The sequence below is a fragment of the Artemia sp. Qi Xiang Cuo genome, chromosome 10 (genome assembly GCF_049724085.1).
Source record: "Artemia sp. Qi Xiang Cuo chromosome 10, ASM4972408v1, whole genome shotgun sequence".
Lineage (NCBI taxonomy): Eukaryota > Metazoa > Arthropoda > Branchiopoda > Anostraca > Artemiidae > Artemia > Artemia sp. Qi Xiang Cuo.
In genome coordinates, this window is record NC_142803.1 from 17,135,691 (window position 1) to 17,157,603 (window position 21,913).

The 21,913-nt window shown below is 34.2% G+C and overlaps 1 protein-coding gene across 1 annotated transcript in view; it reads right to left on the reverse strand.

The window, feature by feature from the left end:
- Nucleotides 1–21,913, reverse strand: part of Rme-8 (receptor mediated endocytosis 8) — a 251,427-nt gene that overhangs the window by 62,054 nt on the left and 167,460 nt on the right. Inside the window, exons 18-20 of the mRNA XM_089095924.1 lie at nucleotides 20,255–20,439; nucleotides 13,424–13,679; nucleotides 3,743–3,944 (exon numbers count right to left, since the gene is read on the reverse strand). Of these exons, the coding sequence (XP_088952050.1) occupies nucleotides 3,743–3,944; nucleotides 13,424–13,679; nucleotides 20,255–20,439 (643 nt within the window). The remainder of the gene's footprint in view (nucleotides 1–3,742; nucleotides 3,945–13,423; nucleotides 13,680–20,254; nucleotides 20,440–21,913) is intronic.

Below are 21,913 nucleotides of genomic sequence, written 5' to 3' on the forward strand. Positions count from 1 at the left end.
AAACAAGGGGGTCTAGGTGTTTTGATTAAAAATTGCATACCAGCACGTATAAGGATTGATTTTTTGCCAATGAATATTGAAATGATTTTTGAATCTTGTGTAGTTGAATGCTCTTTTCCAAATAATCGGAAGCTTTTAATTGCAGTTATTTACCGTAATCCGTCATCCAGCCAGATAGAATTTAAAAATCATTTTGAAAGTATGTTGGATAAATTAGCTAGTCTTAATACTCCTTATTTAGTTATGGGTGATTTTAATATTGATTTAATGAAACTCCTATCTGCAGATCAGAATAGAATAGATAGAAATATTTTGCAGTTTTTGGAGGGCCCACTATCTTATGGACTAAACCCCGTATGTTTTGTGCCCTCTAGAATAGCTGATACATCATTTTCACTTATTGATAATATTTTTTCACCTTATAGTGCTGTTAATACATTTATTATTCCTGATGATTCATCTGACCACTGTATAATTATGTCTGATTTTCTTATAAATTTTCCGCATAATAAAAAAATCAAACCAAGCGTAGAGATTTTTCACATAAAAATGTGTTGAGGTTAAAAGAAGGGCTTGGTGATGTTGATTGGAGTCCTGTAATTGATGAGAAGGATCCGAATCAATCATTAGATAAATTTTATTATATTATGAATGAAAAGCTTGATCTTTTTTGCCCATATAAAAGCCCGAGAGGAAAGAAACTTACCCCAAAAAAACCTTGGATAAATGAATCACTTTTGAGATCTATTAATGAGAAAAATCGTTTATATAAAATTAGAATAAAATATCCCACGGAAATAAATCTACCGCGTTTTAAAAATTATAAGAATATGCTGGTAAGGATCCTTAGAGTAAGTGAAAGACTTTATTATGAAAATTCTTTTCGAAATTCAGATTCCCCTAGAAAAACTTGGAGTTTGATTAAAGATAAAATTGGAAGAAATAAAAAGTTGTTACACCCTGAAGTGTTATTTGATATTAATGGTAAAGAATTTAGAGGACCACAAGCTGTTGGTAAGAAGTTTAGTGAATATTTTGCTAGTATTGGATCATCTGTTGTTTCAGGAGAAGTTGACCTTTCTTCCCCAAGGTCGCATAAAAAATATCTACCGCCCACTGAAGATACGAGCATATTTATGGCCCCGGTTACTTTTGCAGAATTTCAAAAGGTCATTAAGAATTTAAAAAATGGTAATTCATTGGGATATGATGAACTTTCAACTAATTTGCTAAAAAATATTGCAGGTGTAATTTTTGAACCATTGATTCATATATTAAATTTATGTGTTTGCTCAGGTACATTTCCTAAGAAATGGAAAATTGCACGTGTAATACCATTGCATAAAAAAGGATATAAATATGATATAAATAATTATCGTCCTATTGAAATTTTATCACCATTGTCTAAAGTATTGGAAAAAATTTTAACAGGAAGGATTATTAATTATCTAGATAAAACAAATTTTTTTACCAAATATCAGTTTGGATTTAGGGCAGGCCATTCGACGGAACAAGCAGTTGCAGCTCTTGTATTAGAAATAAATGACTGCTTAGATAGTAATTATCATGTATCTACTGTTTTTTATGATGTTAAAAAAGCATTTGACACTTTAAACCATGAAATTCTTTTTGATAAAATGGAAAATTCCGGTATAAGAGGGAAAGGACTAGATATAATAAGATCATACCTTTATGGACGTAAAATCGTGGTAGATGTTGATGGACATTTGTCTAGTTTAAATGATCTTGAAGATATTGGTGTCCCACAAGGATCGGTATTAGGTCCGCTTTTATTTTTGATGTATATTAATGATCTCCCACGATGTTTGCAGGGAAATAATGGTCTTGCAATTTTATTCGCAGATGACACAGCTGTTTCTGTTAAAGCGAAGGATTCATCTACATTGATTCAAAATCTGTTTAACACTGTTAGTTCAGTTAATCGATGGTTTGTATCTAATTATTTAGTACCGAATTTTAAGAAGACTGAATTTATGGTTTTTGGTCATTCAAAACGTGCTACTAAAAAAATTTCATGTCAGGAGCTTCAAGTTGGTGAGCATAAAATACGTAGAGTTCAATCGTATCGTTATTTAGGAGTTTTTATTGATCCCCTTTTGTCATTTCAAACTCATATTGATCATTTAAGGGTGAAACTTTCGCAAAATATTGGGTCTATGTATCGTTTGCAACATGTTTTTCCATTTTCAATTTTAAAAATAATTTATCATTCTTTGATCGCTCCTTATTTAAATTATTGCACAATTATTTATTTAAATACTTTTTGGACGCATATAAAACCCCTACAGATCCTTCAAAATAAAGCAGTGAGAATACTTGGAAATTTTTTACATCGTCAATCAAAACTTAGAGATGCATCGGAAAATGAAACATTATTTCTTTTCTTGAATTTATTAGATCTGAAACATATAAGAGAACTTAATATATCAATATGGCATTTTAAAATACAAGATCCTAGTAGTTATTTTTATGAAAAATCTCTGTTGATTCTGCCCCCTCCTTCGGCTCTTAGGTGTTCTGGAACATATCGAATTCCCTTTGTTAATTGTGAAAGATCTAGATTTTCAATTAGATACCAAATACCATTTATTTCAAATAAATATAGGCTGAAAGATAGAATTCAAATTGAGTCATTTCGGCAAATATCAGTTCTAAGGAAGAAAATATTAAAATTATGTATTGACCTGTGATGGTGGAATAGAAATTTTTTTTATTATTATTATTATTTTTTTTGTTTATATTTGTTACCCATGTTGGGATAGCCTTCCATGCCCCACTTGTCCAGCGTGTGTTTTCTTTATGTTTGTTATGTTTTTTGTTTTTTTCTTTAACCAGGTTTTTTTTTCTTTCTCTCTTTTGTTATGATGAGGAAATGTTTTTTTTTTTTTTTTTGTTTTTTTTTTTTTTTTTATTAAAACCCAATTTTAAGAGCTTTGCTCTCTGTTGGGGGTATATTTTTTTTTGTTATTTTTATTTATTAAAATAAAAATCTTCTTCTTCAATATATATATATATATATATATATATATATATATATATATATTATATATATATATATATATATATATATATATATATATATATATATATATATATATATATATATATATATATATATATATATATATATATATATATATATATATATATATATATATATATAAGTAAAAAACTATAAGTAGTAAATGAAAATAAATATAGTAAAATATATAAAATAGCAAATACTATCGAAGCATACAAAGCTATGTCATCTCAGATAATAATTCTAATGAAAGGGCGTGTTTACCTGTTTACTTCTTTTTGTGAGAAATTGAAAAAGAGGGGATGGGAATGATCTTTCTATCCCCTCCGCCTTATTTCTATTTATTTTTAGTGTTGCGTCTCCAAATGAAAATGAAACAATAAAATTAACTAAAAGAGCTATGCACAATTGCTTAATGGGGACAAAGATGGGGTTATATAGTACCTTTGGTTGGTTTGCTACTTGGCTTAGTTGATGTGTTTCAAGTAGGCTAAAGTAGGAAAAAGTTTATAGAATCTTGATACAAATTTTTCCAAAAGGTAGATTACATATTTACTCTTCATGTTATGTTTTGTCATTGTTTAAAAAAGTGAACCCCCTCCCCCCTCAAAAAAATAAATATGACATGATAATTTAAACAACATATGTGGTGAATTGGTATAAAAAAAAAAAATCTTTCTAGAAAAAAGAAGAACTTACAGGGTGTTTGATCGGCCAGTCAGGATATCGGGAAACGTTACATAAATGACGAAGGTAGAAGATATTACAAAATAACTCCGCCTCCAGCTGCGGATAGGTGATAGCCGGTATAGGGCAGTATTGGTAAAGAGCTCTTGTGTTGCTGGACAGACGAGGTGAAAAATCAGATATGTGACCAGCGATCTTTTCAATCATCACCCGCCTGGAAAAACAAATCAAGGAGGAAAATACTACAACGCTTATAAAATAGACAGAGTGCCAATACGATAAACGATCACTTTCTGGACAAACTTTCTTTACAAAGTGGCAATACGATAAACGATCACTTTCTGGACAAACTTTCTTTACAATATTTGAAGTAATTAGCTCAGCTAGGTCAATGAAACTAGCCAATGAACAGGGATTCGACAATCAATCTGATTTGCAAAATTCCATTTAACTTTAACAAAAACTCCACTAAGTTTTTAAAATAACAAACATATTTTGCCTGGAAAGAGATTCTTTCATTTGAAGAAGAGATTTTGTAGGGGACGAGGAGGAGCAAATCCCGTTGAAAATCAGCGGAAAGAAAATCAGGCTATAACGTTTGTCTAAAGGGTAAGATTTTCTCTTTTTTAATAAAAATAACAAGAAAAAAGCACTACTCCAACAAAAAGTTGTTCACACTTGCGTTATATGTAGAGACTCATCTTTCAAATATTTTTCCTGGAAGAAGGCGAGGATAAAACTTGAAAAAGTTCGCCTTAATATAAAAAATTTCTTTTTTTTCTGGGAGGGAGTAGAGTGATCCTTCTCTTTCACTTTAAAGCACTAGGATAATATCCCAGTAATCCGTCTAAGCACTGCCGGTGAAAATGGAATTCGCTGGAATTTGATTATAGTATGTCTATTGAGTCAATCTATAAATTGCTTCTCTGAAAAAAATTAACCCGAATTTAAGAAGATCTACTGCTAGAGTCACGCAACAGTCACAGCTGTTGACAAAGAAGCCAAGATTTATCTATGATATACGTTCTTCCCCTATTTTAACGTCAAACTAGTAGCTTACTAAACAATTAGGAAAATATAAATGTGAAGAAATTGACTTCGAAAATCTATATCAACACTGAATGGTTCGTAAGTTAACTGAATGGTTCGTAAGTTAAGATATTCGATACCTTAAAAATCGTTTCACGAGCCTCAACATCGGCTGACCGTCTCAAAGAAAAAGATTCCATAAGTAAATTTTCCAGAGGACCAGTATCATTGATCGCTATTGAAAATTTGTCGTTTGACTATGACATTTGACTAAAAAGACAGCGAAACTGCATTGGCAAGGTTTTCAATCAAAGCGGGGACAAACAGAGGGAACTTCCAAAGGTGCCAAATTGATCAAATGACATTTCTTTTGAGCTAATTTTTGGCATTTTCCTAGCAGGTATGCCAGATTATTTTTAGGGTTGCCCTTTCCTGAACTTTAAAAAGAAGGCTCTGCTCAGTTAAACCGAAAACAAAAATAGACTTCATACTTTCTAATGATATAGGTTTCATTAAGACTGAATGTCTCTATCTCCGGCACAAAACGTGAGAAGTTAAGCAGTGATACTAAGATTTCAAGGATAAAAGCCAGTCTCCATTTGGCAGATCCCGCAAATCTGCCATCTTGCAGAAAAAGCAACGTCGAAGGTTGCAGTATCTGCAAACTGCCAATACAGAGCCGGAAAAGAAGTCTCCATTGAAAAAAAATTTGCAGATTGTTGGTGCAGATTTGCAGAATCTGCCAGATGGAGACTGGCTTTAAGAGGTGTCGGCTTCTAGTTTTCCATCGTTTATTCGGATCTCTTATCCATGCTCTGCAAATTATGGGAAAAGTGCCAAATCAAGTCTAAATGATTTGGCCACACAAACTAAAACAGCTTACAACAGACAAGATAGGGTGATTATTTACGGTATCGAATCCCCTTAATGTTATATCTTTCTCGACAATTTTGCCGGATTCATCAAAAAGTAGGACGACTGCTTTTCTAAGCTGCCATATTTTCTAATGTAACAAAATTATGTCTTAGATGGCTCTGATTGGTCAATCATAAAAATTACTCTTAAAAATTAAGTTTTACTTAAATAAAATAAAACACAAACAGGACATATTAGGGCCCTTAAGTCTTAAATGTTGTGGGAGCTTATCTTGCATGTGAATTGATTATAAGAGGAAACTCCTAAATGAACATTTCCAACTGTGAGTTCCATGATGATGGCAATAAAAACGTGTGAGTCTATATCGGGTTAGTCTTCTTAGATCAAGAAAAAGCTCCTCAAGTTTAAGCTAAAACGCGGGCCTTCCACGCCCGCATTGAAGGCCTCGCTAGATAGAAGGACAGCCTTGGTCATTTCCTGTTATTAATTAAAAAAAACTTAAATAAATGTTTTTACTTTTATAACTTTAATAAATCAAATAATATTAAATTTTATTTTACTAAATATCAGTATATATATATTAAATTGACAATGCACATTCGTTTGTATTTTTTTTCAGTAAAGTGCAGATTTTCTGGCCTTGGCAAGGCATAAGGGTTTTGAGCCCAACTTATGATAATTTCTGCTCGTTTTGAGTTTGACTCGCTTATTTACTGTAATTTCTGTTCGTTTTGGGTTTCATTTATTTATCGATGCTGATTTGTGGTAGTTTCACCCTTGGTAGATTATTTGACTTTATTTTTGCTCATTTTTTGTTTAATGGAGTTCTTTACTTTTCTTTAAAAAACTTATTTTGTGGAAAGTTTTTTTAATTAATTTCTGTTCGTTTTATATTGACAGAGTCTTTTCAGGGAAAAAGAAAATAATACTTTAAATCTTTTCGTTTTTTTTAACAATTTATAGTTTGGACTATTATTTGCATGCTGGAGAAACATTTTCAGCAATTTTTAACAACATACACCCTTTTAAAAATCTGGACAAAAATAGTACTGCGGAATTTAGTTTCATACCTCCTCTAGTTGACCTGAAATCGCAAACTTGATGCCATTTGCAAAAAAAAATATGTTTATTTTCTTTGATAGCTTATATAAACTTACGCTATTTTTATTGGGTTACTTTTTAAGAGCAGAAGTAGCCCTGAAAGTTTGAACATAATACCCTCAATCGATCTTGGGATACTGCTGAGATGCCTTATTGGGAATTAGCATTAAAACAGTGCATTCTGATTTAATCTTAAGGCAACATTTAGTTTTTAAACATAAAGACAAATGGGAGGGTGGGCGTGGGAGGGGGATTAGTTTCCCTCCAATCACTTTCGAATATTAAAAAGGGCATCAGCCCTTTCTATTTTCAATCGAATGAGCCCTTTTCGAAATTTCGACGACAACTCCTTCGATACGAAGTGCCCTGGTCTAAACAACAACAACAACAAAAAAAATAATACATTATACCCACATCGATCTTTACTATAAAAATGTCAAGCTTTCCAATCACTTTCAACTATTAAAAAGGGCACTAGGCCTTTCGATTTCCAATCGAATGAACCCTTTTGGAGTTTCTATGACAAGGCTTTCTATAAACCCCTTATATGCCCCAAGGCATAAATTACAAAACTTACCCTAAGGGCTGTGAGGGTAGTTGTCATCCTCTAAGACCTAATTTACAGAATTTTCAACTACGTTAAACAAAATGGCTAACTCAAAATTTTGATTTGATGCGTCTGGGAAAATGGTAGGCGTAAGAGGGGCATTAGTCACTTTCCAATCACTTTCAACTAATAAAAAATTCACTAGCCCTTTCAATTTCGAATCAAATGAACCCTTTTGAAGTTTCTCTACGACAACGCTTTCAATAAAAACCTTCTATGCCCCCAGGGCATAACTAATCCCCCTTGCCCTGAGGGCTGGGGGAGGGGAGGAGTTGTCATCCTCAAAGACCTAATGTCCAGAACTTTCTGCAACGTTGAACAAAATGGCTATCTTAAAATTTTGATTGAATGTGTTTGGGGAAAAGGTGGGTGTGAGAGAGGGGTTAGTTGCCCTCCAATCACTTTCGACTATTAAAAAGGGCACTAGCCCTCTCAATTTCCAATTGAATAAGCCCCTTTTTAAGATTTTACGACAACTCTATCTATAAAAACCTTATATGCCCCCATGGCATAACTTACAACCTTTGCCCTGGGTGCTCTGAGGGGTGTGTCATCCTTAAATCCATAATTTCCAGAACTTTAAACTGCGTGGAACAAAAAGGATATCTAAAAATTTTGATTGGATGAGTTTGGAGAAATGGTGGGCGTGGAAGGGGTGTTAGTTACCTTCCAATCACTTTTGACAATTAAAAAGGGAACTAGCTCTTTAAACTTCAAGTGGAATGATCCCTTTTTTAAGTTTATTCGAAATAACTTACTATGAAAACGTCATATGCAAGCTGGGCATAACTTATAACCCTTATCCAGAGGACTGGGGGTTATCATCCTCAAAGACCTAATTTCCATAACTTTCAGCTAGTTTGAACAAAATGGCTATCTTAAAATTTTGCATGTCTTTGAGAAAAAGGTGGGCGTGAGAGGGGGGTTAGTTGCCCTCCAATCACTTTCGACTATTAAAAAGGGCACTAGCCCTTTCAATTTACAATCGAATGAGCGCTTTTTAAAGTTTCTACGACAACGCTTTCTATAAAAACCTTATATGTCCCCAGGGCATAACTTACAACCCTTGCCCCGAGGGCTGTGGGGAGTGACCTCCTCAAAAACATATTTTCTATCTGGAAATCAACTACGCTGAACAAAATGGCTATCTAAAAATTTTGATTGGTTGTGTTTCGGGAAATGGTGGGCGTGGAAGGGGTGTTAGTTGCCTTCCAATCACTTTCGACTATTAAAAAGGGCACAAGCCACTCCAAGTTCCAATTGAATGAGCCCTTTTCGAAGTTTCTACGAAAAATTCTTCGATACGAAGTGCCCTGGTCTAAAGGAAAAAACAATAAATAATTCATTGAGCCAACATCGTTCTTATATGCCCCCAGGGCATAATTTAAGAACCCTTGCCCTGAGGGTTGAGGGGGAGTGACCTCCTCAAGAACATATTTTCTATGTGGAAATCAACTACGCTGAACAAAATAGCCAAAAATCTCAAAATCTTAAAATTTTGATTGGATGTTTTTGGAGGAATGATGGACGTGGGGGGGGGGGGCTAGTTACCCTCCAATAACTTTCGACTATTAAAAATGGCACAAGCTACTCCAATTTTCAATCGAATGAGCCCTTTTCGAAGTTTCTACGACAACTCCTTTCATACGAAGTGCCCTGGTCTAAAACCAAGAAAAAAATAAATAATAATAATACATTGTGCCAACATCGTTCTTTACTTAGGCAGCGCTATTGCGCTACCTATGATTGATCAGTGGCATCCCATATGAAGCTATCTTGCTAGGTCAGGACCATCGAGACTGGAGGTGACGAGTGGCCTCTCTCTTTAAGCTGGACCACCAGCAGGAGCATTAAGTTAAGTCAAGTAAGTCCTAAAATTTAAGATTTTACAAAAACTAACAAAAACAACGTGCTACTTTTAATTATGATCATTATTTTAAATTACCGCAGTAAACATAGCAGTTTTCTCAAAACTCCTCTTAGGGAGGTAGTCCTTTGTGAGTTAAATCTGGTGGGAGCTTACTCTACGCAAATCCCTTCGCTCAGGCAGAAGAGGTGGATGCGTCTTTCAAGTGAGGCCTTTTAGAAGGTCAGCCTCGACTATTAAATATTAAACTTATGTACTGTTCTGTATAGTATACTCACCACTCTTTTATTAGTAAACTAAAAGAGCGACGAGTGTACGTTATTCGTATCGATTATAGTGGATAAACGATATCGAATAGTAAGTATATCACTCAAAGCCTCAGTTTGAGCCAGAAAGCATTCGATGCCTTTATATCGAAAAATTCCGCTAAGGAGAAAGTGAATACACTACTTGATGCATTTTTATGCTCTTTCTAAATTTAATTAGTAAGAGTATCTGCGAGAAATCCCATTTTAAGCCCTTAATGGGGCCCCATAAGGGAACTTAACACAGTATTTAGACTATGATATAAAGTTAAAAAATTATTCAAGAGCTTATTAGATGTAAAAATTAGCTTTAAAATGAGCTATTCAAACAACTCTCTATGAATTTCAGTTCATGCAAGAAAAAGAAGAAAAAAAGAAGAAAAAAAGAAGAAAAAAAGAAGAAAAAAAGAAATAAAAAAAGATCAGTATTGCCGACGCAAAAGTGATTTTCCTTGTTGTTCAAGGAAAATTCCCATTGTTTTCAAAATAAAATTTTACTTTTTAGATTAATCGCAACAACAATTAAAATTCCAGAATCAGCTACAATGGCCATTTCTTCTCACTAGACAACTTTTTTCAGAAAAGCATTTTTAAACTTTTGGCTACTATGGTATATATAAGCCCTTTTAAGGGCTCAAAATGAAATTTCCCCAAGAGGCTATTATTACATTTGGAAAGAGTATAAAAAAGGTATCAAGTGACGTACCCACCTTTTCCTAGCTAAATTATATGAAAAAGGAAAAATTAACATTTATATCTAACATTTGCTAAATATAGAAACTTTCTTCGCAGTGTAATCCATTTGCCATAAATTACATGACTCATTTCCGAGGGTCAACCAATAGGTGCTCTTTTGTCAGATACAATAATATTAATGAATAAACGAATATTTTCAAGAGAAATTAAAGAATATGGAATAAGGAAATAAATATTAATTCAAAGTAAGTAAAAGGGAACATTAAGGGAATAATAAGTAAAAAAATTATCTATTTGCAATACATTACGCGACTCATTTGCGAGGGTCGACCATAAGGCCCATGAAGTTGGCTCTTTTGTCACAAATAATAATGTTAAGTAATAAGGAAATACTTTTAAGAGAAAATAAAGAATTTCAAGAATATGGAATAAGGAAATAAATAATAATTATAAGTAATTAATAAGGGAATAGTCGTAAAATTAAAAAGTAAAAAATAACACAAAAAGTAAAAGAAAAAAGGGAATAATCGTAAAAGTAAAAAGGGAATAATCATAAAAGTAAAAAATCGTAAAATCGTAATAGTAAGTAAAAAGAGAATAATAAGTAAAAAAACACAAGCCCTTTTTTAATTTTGCTCAATATTAGTTCCTTATAATTGCTAGCGCTTTTTTCACGGGTAAACAAGCTATTTCTGAACATACTTTCCTTAATATATTTAAGATAAATATATGTTTTAAATATATTATATATGATCTAATTCTTGAAAGTTTTATTTATCTGGCTCTATTACTAGATGTAAAATATAATAAAAACTTTAGTCTGAAAGTGATTCTTCACCCTATCATATTAAAGAAAATATACCTTATTTCACTATCTCAAATAGCCTCAGGAGTAGAAAATATACCTCATGCCACTATCTCAAATAGCCTCAGAAGTAGAAAATATACTTCATTTCACTATTCCAAATAGTCTCAGGAGTAGAAAAAATACCTCATTTCACTATTTCAAATAGCCTTAGGAGGAGGAAATATATCTCATTTCACTATTTCAAATAGCCTTAGAAGTAGAAAATATGCCTCATTTCACTATTCCAAATAGTCTCAGGAGAAGAAAATATACCTCATTTCACTATTTCAAGTAGCTTTAGGAGTAGAAAATATAGCTCATTTCACTATTCCAAATAGCCTCAGGAGTAGAAAATATACCTCATTTCACTATTCCAAATAGTCTCAGGAGTAGAAAATATACCTCGTACTACTACTACTACTACTACTACTACTACTACTAACAAAATATACCTCATTTTAATATTCCAAAAAGTCTCAGGAGTAGAAAATATACCACATTTCACTATTTCAAATAGCCTTAGGATTAGAAAATATATCTCATTTCACTATTCCAAATAGCCTCAGGAGTAGAAAATATACCTCATTTCACTGTTTCAAACAGCCTTAGGAGCAGAAAATATACCTCATTTCACTAATCCAAATAGTCTCTTACTCCCTCCCAGGAAGTTCCCATTTCCTTTCAATCTTTCTATATGACATCCTCCCACCCCAGAAGAGGACGACCTGCTTTCCGTTTAACTCTTGACGGTTGGTTGAAAAGGACAATCTTCGGCAATCTGTCGTCTTTCATCCGCAGAACGTGCCCTAGCCATCTCAACCTTTTTTGCATTTTAGCCCCAGAAAGCGGGATTGAACCACATTTTTTGTACAGACTACTGCTTGAAATACGGTCAGTCAGCCGGGTGTCCAGAACAATCCTTAAGCAATTTCTCTGGAAAACATCTAGCAAATCTTCATCCGCTTTTCGGAGCACCCATGCTTCAGAGCCATAATAGACCATTGTCATTACTGTAGCTTCCAATATTCCAATCTTGGTTTGCAGACTTATCTTCCTATTCTTCCAAACTTTTTTTCACTATGAAAAAAACCAAAAACAAACCAATGAGCCTTGGCTATTTTACTTTTAGCACCTTCACTGCTCCCAACTTCTTTACTAATAATGCTACCAAGGTACGTGAAGCTGCCCATCTGATTAGCAGCACCTGATCACCCTGAACTCACAAAATCTCTAAAAGTTCATTCATTTTACTCACCCTTTTATTTAGGATGCTTAAATCATCAGCATAATCCAAGTTCAGGAGACTTTTTCCTCCCCATTTGATTCTGTGATCTCCCATTGCCCTTCCTGTGCTCCTTAAGACAAAGTCTATCATAATGATCCATATAAAGGGGGATAGAACACAACCCTGCTTACCTCCTGATTTAATACAAAACCAGCATAACCGCAGCAGCACTTTTTTCGTACACAGCACTAATCACTTTAATGTATTTGTTTGGTATACCGTACAAGGATAAGACCTTTGCTAAAGCTCTTCTATCAACAGAATCGAACGCTTGCTCATAATCTATAAAACTGAGGACCAAAGGTGTTTGACAACTCAGGCACTTCTCAATTATTAACCTAAGAGTGAAAATTTGATCGACCAATCCTCTACCTTTTCTAAAACCGCACTGTTCTTCTCTTAAAACTTTGTCTAAAGTATTTTTCAGTCTAAAAAGTATCATATTACTAAGTAATTTGCTACCTACAGGGACCAGACCAATGCCTCGATAATTACCACTCTCACTTTTATCACCTTTCTTAAATAGTAGTTAATTTAGGTTTTCCTAAAATCGTTAGGTACTTCCCCCTTTTCAAAAATGATATTCATAGTCTTCAGTAACTTATTTTTAACCTCAGAACCACCATATTTAAGAAACTCATTTACCAAACTATCAGCACCTGGAGCCTTATTATTTTAAATATTTTTAGTACACTCGCTTATTTTTTCTCACAAAACAAATCTTCCTTCACATCCAAGGTATCACATGCGTTTTTCGTTTTCCTCTATATATTTTCCTGCAACTCTAACTCGGTTTAGCATATTCTCAAAATGTTCTGCCCATCTCTCTTTTACCTTTTCCTTATCAATAGTTGGGGGCCCTTTTCTATCTTTAACTGGGACAAGTCCGGATTGACTAATCCCTCTCAATTTATTAACATGCCAGTACAATATTTTACTATTATTCCATCTAGCTGCATCTTCCAGATCCTCGGCAATTTTATCCATGGCCTCCACTTCACCCCTCTTTAGGTCATATTTTAATACTTTTTTCCAATTTCTTTACATTATTTCAAATAGCCTCAGGAGTACAAAATATACCTCATTTCACTATTCCAAATAGCCTCAGGAGTATCAAACTCCCCAAGGAAAATTTCAGAAAACTTTTCTGCTCCGTGATTTTCTAAATAGCAGACCATGGCGTCAGGGAGAATTGGCCCCAAAACGCTCCGTTGAAGCAGCTCCTTGGAGTGAAGTGCCTCTGATCGAAACGCTTGTCTGGCGTGTGTTAACTGAAGAAACCTCGCAATAGGAAGAATGTTTGAGCCAGTGTACATAAGCAAAAAGAAAAACACGCCTAAAAGAAGAAAAGAAGCTGAATATAATGCAACAATAATATTAAAGTACCAAGGACAGTGACAATGAAGCATGTTGGTTTGAGTTGGTTGAGTGAAAACTACACTAGCATAAAGGCCGTATCCACAAGGGTGGGGGAGGGGGTACAGGGTTTGAGCCCCCCCCCCAAAAAAAACAAACAAGCATATGTACAACAAATGTTAAGAAAAGAAATGTGGGTCAAAACAGCAAAAAAAAGCTTAACACCTAAAAGAAGAAAAGAAGATTGGTATAATCAATAATAATATTAAAGCATTAAGGACAGTGACAATGAAATTGGCTGATGTGAGCTGGTTAAGTGAAAACTTACACAAGCACGCTTATTCTTATACATGAGATAAAAAGGGTTTTTAATGGGAAAAACATAGGGTTATTGGTAGTAGGGGTAATTGGAAACAAAACCAACTATACACATATTTAAAAATTTGCGAAACGAGAATTCCATCTTAATAAATACACCTCTATATGTCGTTACTGAGTTTCGTTACTAAAAAAAAAAAAAAAAAAAAAAAAAAAAAAAAAAAAAAAAACGCGGGTGAGAAACAGCAAAAAATTTAAGCGACAAACAGTCGGCAGCCAACAGCTTAAAAAAGTGTAGTTTTTATGAATATTTTATTGCATTTGAGAACCAACAGATAGCTAATTAAATTTTTTACGAACGAAGAACGTAGCAAAATTTAAATAATTAGTTCTGTTATTTATTTTCACGGTTCAGCGTTGCAACATTGACGAAAACGTAGTACTGGCCCAACAACTTCATATTTTGAAACAATTAAAAGAAACAAATATTAGAAAACAACAGTTTTTTGGTATATATGCACCTAAGATGGGTCCAGGGAGGGGAAGGTTGGCTTGTTTTGACATCCTTGGCACTTTAATAATTATTATAATTGTTATTACTATAACCATTCAAAATTCACAGCTTTTGGCAAATGGCCGCAACAAGAACTTAAAGAAGACAAGTTTTAGTTTTTTTCCAAAGATGTTTCATGTTTAGCTTGTACTAAGATAAAGTAAATAATCTCTTAAATATCAGATAACTACGTCAGGCTTGCTATTGTATTTTCTGTTTCATTGTATATGTCTTCCGCGTTTGTTTTGCTGTTTTTTTCTTCGGCATTTTACTTGAATATATTATTTTTCTTTGTTCGCGCTGAAGAAGAGAGGCGGTTGTCCTCTCAAAATATTCGCTTTGTGTTGTCTCAGTATTTTAGTTTGGCCGGAAGAACCCCATTTTTTATCGTTTTCTTTCTGTATATTATGGCAGGCCAATGTTGTTTAAGAAATTATTTCGACAAAAAATATTAAAAAAATACTAGTATAATATAATAAAACTACCAAATAATATTTGTAGATTTAACTTAACTTTGAAAGTTTAACTACTAAACGTCTCAACACAGCCCCGTGCTGCAGCTTGAAGCGCGTTCCATACTCTTACTTGAAAACACCATATGAGGGCGAAAATCAGACTAAGCTTAAAATATGGTCGGGATTCCATACTCTTACTTGAAGACGCTGCCTGAGGGCTAAAATCAGACTAAGCTTAAAATATGGTCGAGATCCTATAGTCTTACTTGAAGACGCCACTTGAGGGCTAAAATCAGACAAAGCTTAAAATATGGTCGGGATTCTTATGCAGCACAAAAATTGTGAAAGTTTGCAATTCGTAAAGTTCATTATCGTTTTCGAATGACCCTTTCAGGAATTATTCTATTTTTAAATTAGCTCTTACAAATGGATTATACTTCTTTCCTGCTTATAAGACTTCAAAACTACAAGACGATAGTTTTTGACAATAAATTGTTTTTTCACTTTTATTTTTGACGCTTAGAGTTTATTGGAGTCAGTCGACCCAAACTCGTGGCAATTTTTCAAGCTTTACAAGCCAAAAGCGTGGCAACCCCATTTCCTGACAAAATTTTGAGGGACAGGTCTATAATAAAATGCTGAGCTTACCTAGTACAAAACTTATCTAGTTTGTAAGAGGTTATGTTCTAGAAGAGGGGTATATTAAGAAGCTTGGAAAAACTACCCGTAGCCCAAATTTAGTCAGTAAACCCATTCATGAAAGTTAAAAGAAAAAAACAGAAGAAAAAAAAATGTAGGTAGCTGTCAACTCCATGAGCTCTTCAGTGGCTACCCACAGAATATGATTTCCAAGCTTAAGACCCTTACTAATAATTTTCAGCTTCAAAAGTCTTAGTTATTTTCGTAGGATGTTGCCGAATATTTTCTTAGAAGGATCCCTTCATCTCATACGATAACTAGGAGAAATGCGTTTAGAGTCTTGAAGCTACGATTACTATCATCTATTGATTTAGAAGTGGAAATGCATGAAAAATCAGACGTCAGTTGTGTTCTCCAGATTCTTCCTAAGATCCCAAGATTTGATGTTATTTGAAGTATACAATGAGCGCATTTACTCAAGTTTGTCTCGTAGAAACTGAGGATAGCTTTATTTTTTGAGGATAGCCTACCTTAAATTTTGGTATCTGGAATATATTATGACGACCTTGATAAATTTGGTGAATTACTACTACTACTACTACTACTACTAACAGCGCACCACAGCACTAACCCGCCTGAGGCCAACACAGTTACGCAAGCTCCTCCTCCATCTCAACATATTCAAAGCCCCCCTCTTTACACCCTCCCAGGAAATTCCCATTTCCTTTAAATCTTTCTTTATGACATCCTCACACCTCAACCTCGGACGACCTGCTTTCCTTTAGGCCCTAGACGTTTGGCCAGAAAGGACAAAATTTGGCAGTCTGTCATACTTCATCTGCAGAACGTGTCCTAGCCACCTCAACCTTTCTCTTATTACAGCCCTAGAAAGCGGGATTGAACCACACTTTTCGTAGAGCCTACTCTTTGAAATACGATCAGTCAGCCGGGTACCCAGAACAATCAGGAGGCAATTTCTCTGGAAAACATCTTGGTGAATTGATTGTTGTAAGTATTTAGTTTCAAAGCCAATGACATCCAAGATAATAGTAATAGTTTGTTAGTAATATATGACAGCCACCACGAAACTTTTTCAAAGTATTTTAGTGTTCAGAGCACACAAATCCTTAAACTAAAATACTATTTGAACTTAAGAATAGTTTTTTGTTAAAGAAATAGATAATTCATCAAGCATGACTTAGCCCAATTATTACAAATTACGACTAAACAAAAACACAGCTTGTGGATCAGTTTTTAGCAAACGAATGCCGAAAGTGTAGCACCGTTTTCGGGTTGTATGTTTCTAAACATAGGGGTTGTATTTCTAAACATACGGGTTGTATGTTTCTAAATATTTGCTTCTCAAATATTAATTCAGTTTTATAGTTTGTTTAATATAGGACTTTCCTTTTTCCTGAAAAAATCATTCCCCAAGCATAACCGTTTTCCAAGTTGTTAAAAAGACCTAGTTTTGCACTTTTATCAGAACAAGGGTTATGAAGATTTTTCAGGGGTGAAAATTCAGCATTGCTATCAAGACGTATACTCGTTTCATAAGGTCTTTTTCTTGACTTCTCAAGTAACTGGTCCAGGGAGGGGGAGATGGGTCCAGGGAGGGGGAGATGGGTCCAGGGAGGTTCAATAATATTTCGTAAGTCAATAAAAAGAAAAAAAAATAATAGATTTCATTAACTGTATCCATATCCATCATCAAAAGATATATAATACACATGGGACTACAGGGAGTAAAAGGAAAAGACAAAAGACAAACTAGACGACGCGGATATTTCACCTGTATATACAAGGCGTTTTTTTTTTTTTTTTTTTTTTTTTTTTTTTTTTTTTTTAAAACAAGGCATCTTCAACGCTAAAAACAAAGAAAAAATACAAAATATTCTATAAAGCATAAAATTAAATAAAATCTAAAAACTAAGAAAAAACCAAAGTTTATATACACAATTGATGCTGCTATGATTGAACACCACAGAAGACAAGAGAATGTACTTTTTTTTTATTCTCTTTTCTTTTTTATACCTTTTGTTTGACTATTTCCACTTCTAGTTAGCTTTATAATCCCGCAAAAAAGAAAATAATTCTACATATTCTTATTTTCAATATATCAATTCCAATCCTTAATTTTATCCATTTCTTATTTGTAGTTAGTTGCTAATCTTGTATTTTAGAAATGTAGCACAACAAAACTACGACAGAGGATTATAGGAAGTTCCTGGCGATTAATTTAAATTTTGAAACATTAATTTCATGAATTTACAGGTTAGTCTCTATTTTCCATATAAATCCCTTCTTTTTTTTGTAGTTTTAAAAGGAAGCCCAATTAAAGACCAATTCCAGATCTGTTTGGCTCCATCATTAATGCTCCCAGTTATTTATATGCAATACACAAATAAAAAGTAAAAAAAGAAAAAGGTAAATAAAAAGACATCATGGTGTTTCACATATGTTAGTCCTACATATAGGAAATAAGTGGTGACTATCCCAATTATATTTTAAAGGTTTAGATTCCTATTCTTTGTCATGACTTGCTTTGAAAACCTCACCTGATACTGAAGAAACAGAATAATGTCCCTTCATTGCCTTTCTTTGGAACAGGGTCCCATAATGGCAAAACATGGTGCGGGATTAAAAGTTAGCATAAATATTTTGTTCATTTTTTTTTATGAAAACCATGTTTCTGGAGGCAAATTCTCGGAATGACATAACATAACCAACTGGGTTTTTCTTATGGTTTTAGCTTTTCTAATGGTTCTAGTATTTTCTTTTAGCTTGTCATCCAACTTACCATAAGATGTCAATATATTAGTAGCACTAAATATTAGAATAATATTTTAGTTCCTATACCAAAGCGACAGATATAAAAGGTATTACTGACCGTATTTCAAACAATAGGCTATATGGAAAATGTGGTTCAATACCGCTCTCTAGGGCTATAATGAAAGAGAGATTGAGGTGGCTAGGGCACGTTTTGCGGATGAAGGATGACAGATTGCCGAAGATTGTTCTTTTCAGCCAACCATCTAGGGCTAAACGGAAAGCAGGTCGTCCCCGTCTGGGGTGGGAGGACGTCATAAAGAAATATTCAAAGGAAATGGGAACTTCGTGGGCGGGTGTAAAAAGGGAGGCTTTGAATAGATTGGGGTGAAGGAGTGTGCGTAGCTGTGTTGGCCTCAGTCGGCTTGGTGCTGCGGTTAGTTGTTAGTAGTAGTAGTAGTTACAGTAATGGAAATACAATGCTCTAATGTACTGCATATCACTAGCATTAAAAAATGGGCGCAAACCCGAAAGAAGAAGAATGGAATGGTCACAATATGCTGAGTAAAGTCTAGCCAAGGTTTTAATTTTATATATAAAGTATAAAGAACCACTCGAGCCATTGCTGGCACACAGGGCTTTGAGTCGACGTTTCTGTTTCGGGATCTTTTTTCAGGAACAAGTAATTTTTAAATATAAAGTATAAAGAACCACTCGAGCCATTGCTGGCGCAGAGGGCTTTGAGTCGACGTTTCTGTTTCGGGGTCTTTTTTCAGGAACAAGTACTTTTTATATATAAAGTATAAAGAACCACTCGAGCCATTGCTGGCGCAGAGGGCTTTGAGTCGACGTTTCTGTTTCGGGGTCTTTTTTCATAAACAAGTAACGACCCAGCCTTGTGGAAGCGGGGATCGATCTCTGGGCACCGTGTTCCCGAGCAGAGGGTCAATCCACTGTGCCACATCCAGTGGTTAAAATCGACCACAGCAGGACTCGAACCTGCAATCTTCAGATTACAATTCAAACAGATAAAGGCATAAAAAAAAAATATCATGTTCAGTGAAAAAAAACAAAAACGAGATACGTGCAGGCTGATTCAAAATTCAAAAAAAAAAAAAAAAACAACTAGTTTAGTTCGTGAGATGTCAGTTTTCTGTAAGAGAGAGAGAGGGGGGGGGGAGATAAAAATATTCAAGGCCGGCTTTGACTTACTTAGTAGATGCATGAAGGGAAAGAATCGTGTTTATGAGGATGAAAAAGAATCTCCTATAAGCTAAATGGAAACCTGAAGTATCAGAGTTATTTCAGTATCAGTTTTAATTGCGCGAAGTCGGGGTCCTCAAAGGGGGAAAGGAGGGGAGATTAAATATATATTTAAATAGCATTTGTCATGTTTGAATAAATATAAAAGAAGAAATAGATCGTTCAATATGTTTTGAAAGTTTCTACTTTTCTCAGCTGAGCCCAAAGATTTGTTTTGTATCAACTGTATTTTCCCCTGTATTGAATTTCAATTTCAAAAACATCAAGTTTTATTTATGTTATAGCAGGCCCAAATTTCTGAGTTTTAAACAATCTAATCATCAATGATTATCTTTATGACAAAACAACATACTAGAACAGGACTTCGGCTTTAAATTCAAGCTCAGAGGCCTTCTGAGGATTTTTCTAAGAAAAACAAGCTGTTCAAAATTTTGTCAGCCAGAATGTACAGGCAATAATGGGGTAAAAATTTGGCACTGCGAGTATATTCCCCCTAGAAATATAGCAAAGAGGAAACAATTTGGGTAACAATTGCATAAAATACAGTTACAAACTTACCAGTGAGATACATTCTCGGCAGAACAGGGTTGTCTTGTACAATTTCTGTTAACAATGTTGCCGTCTTTTCCACCAAAATAGGATCAAAAGTCAAGAGTAACTGAACAATGTGAGGTAGAAAATTCGCTTCACTGAGAAGACGCTTTACTCGAGGCAAAGGCCGAATCACAGCTCCGTCGTTATCTCTATGAATACAAAAAGTAAATACATTAATACAATATTTGAGACATTACTGCAAAATACTGCTATTACAGCTGCTAACAGCTCATTGCAGCACCAAGCCGTCACCGCTGCACAGCTGCACATGCTTTTCATCCCCCCAATCTATTCAAAGCTCCGCTTTTTGCCCCTTTTCATAAAGTTCTTATTTCCTTTAAATCTTCCTTTATAACCTCACCACCCTCCATTCCGGGACGAAAGGCTGTTCCTTTGTCCTAAGTTGTACATTCAAACTACACAACCTTTGGCAACATGTCATCTTTCATTCGAAAAACGCAACCTATCCATTTTAACCTTTGTCTTTCAGTATAGCCCTTGAGAATATTATTGAGCCGTAATTTTATTGTTTTTCGCACAATATTTGTCAACCTTTGTCTTTCAGTATAGCCCTTGAAAATATTATTGAGCCGTAATTTTATTGTTTTTCGCACAACCTTTGTCTGGTATATGGTCAGATAAACGAGCATCTAAAAGTGACGCAGAATTAGCAGAGTATGGCTTGAAATCTAACAAAACAAGTAACGACTCGTACACAATATCCGTTTTGAATGATAATGTAGCAGCATACATTTCACTTAAAAACTGCTTTTCATAACTCCCAGGAAATATCCGTTAAAGTTACCACAGAAACATGAAGTCCTTAAAGCTATAAAAAAAGAAGTTTTTTAACTGAAAGTAAGGAGCGACATTAAAACTTAAAACGAACTGAAATTATTCCGTATATGAAAGGGGATGTCCCCTCCTCAACGCCTCGCTCTTTACGCTAAAGTTTTTTATTGTTTTAAAATATATAGTCAGACGGGTACCCAAAAGTGCTGGCAAAGGGTAAGGTATCCAAAAAGTTAAAGAGTGAAGATTTAAATAAATTGGGGTGGAAGAGGAGCGTGCGCAGCCGTTTTGACCTCAGGCGGTTTGGTACCAAAATGACATATTATTAGCAGAAGTAGTAGTAACTTTTGATTCCTATATTCCTATATATATTCCTATATTTTAATCGCTAGTAACTTTTAATTCCTATATGAGAACTTCAAATTCAGCAGAAAGGTGGCCTCCCATCCTGCGAAAATGTACGCCTAGTCTGGCAAAACATTAGTGTTTACTCTTTTTTTTATCAAGTAGAAAAGTTTTCAGTCGTGATCCAGTCCCGCCACTTTCTACAAGTGTGTATATTTATCTAAACAAAAGGCTTTTTGGAAATAGCGTATGCTTTGAGCAAAAGTTATTAGTTTGAACTTATATGAGGTTACCGTGACTGCGTCTAGTCTAATACCTTTTTGGCACTGTAAGAATAAATAAAAGAAAACTCTTACAGAAAATACTATATTACAATAGAAAAAGTCTATTAACAAAAAAGGTCTGACCTTCCAATTTTTATCTAAAAACTTCAGAGCAGAACAATCCTAAAAGTAAGAAAAGTCTAAAAGAAAATTCTTTTACAAG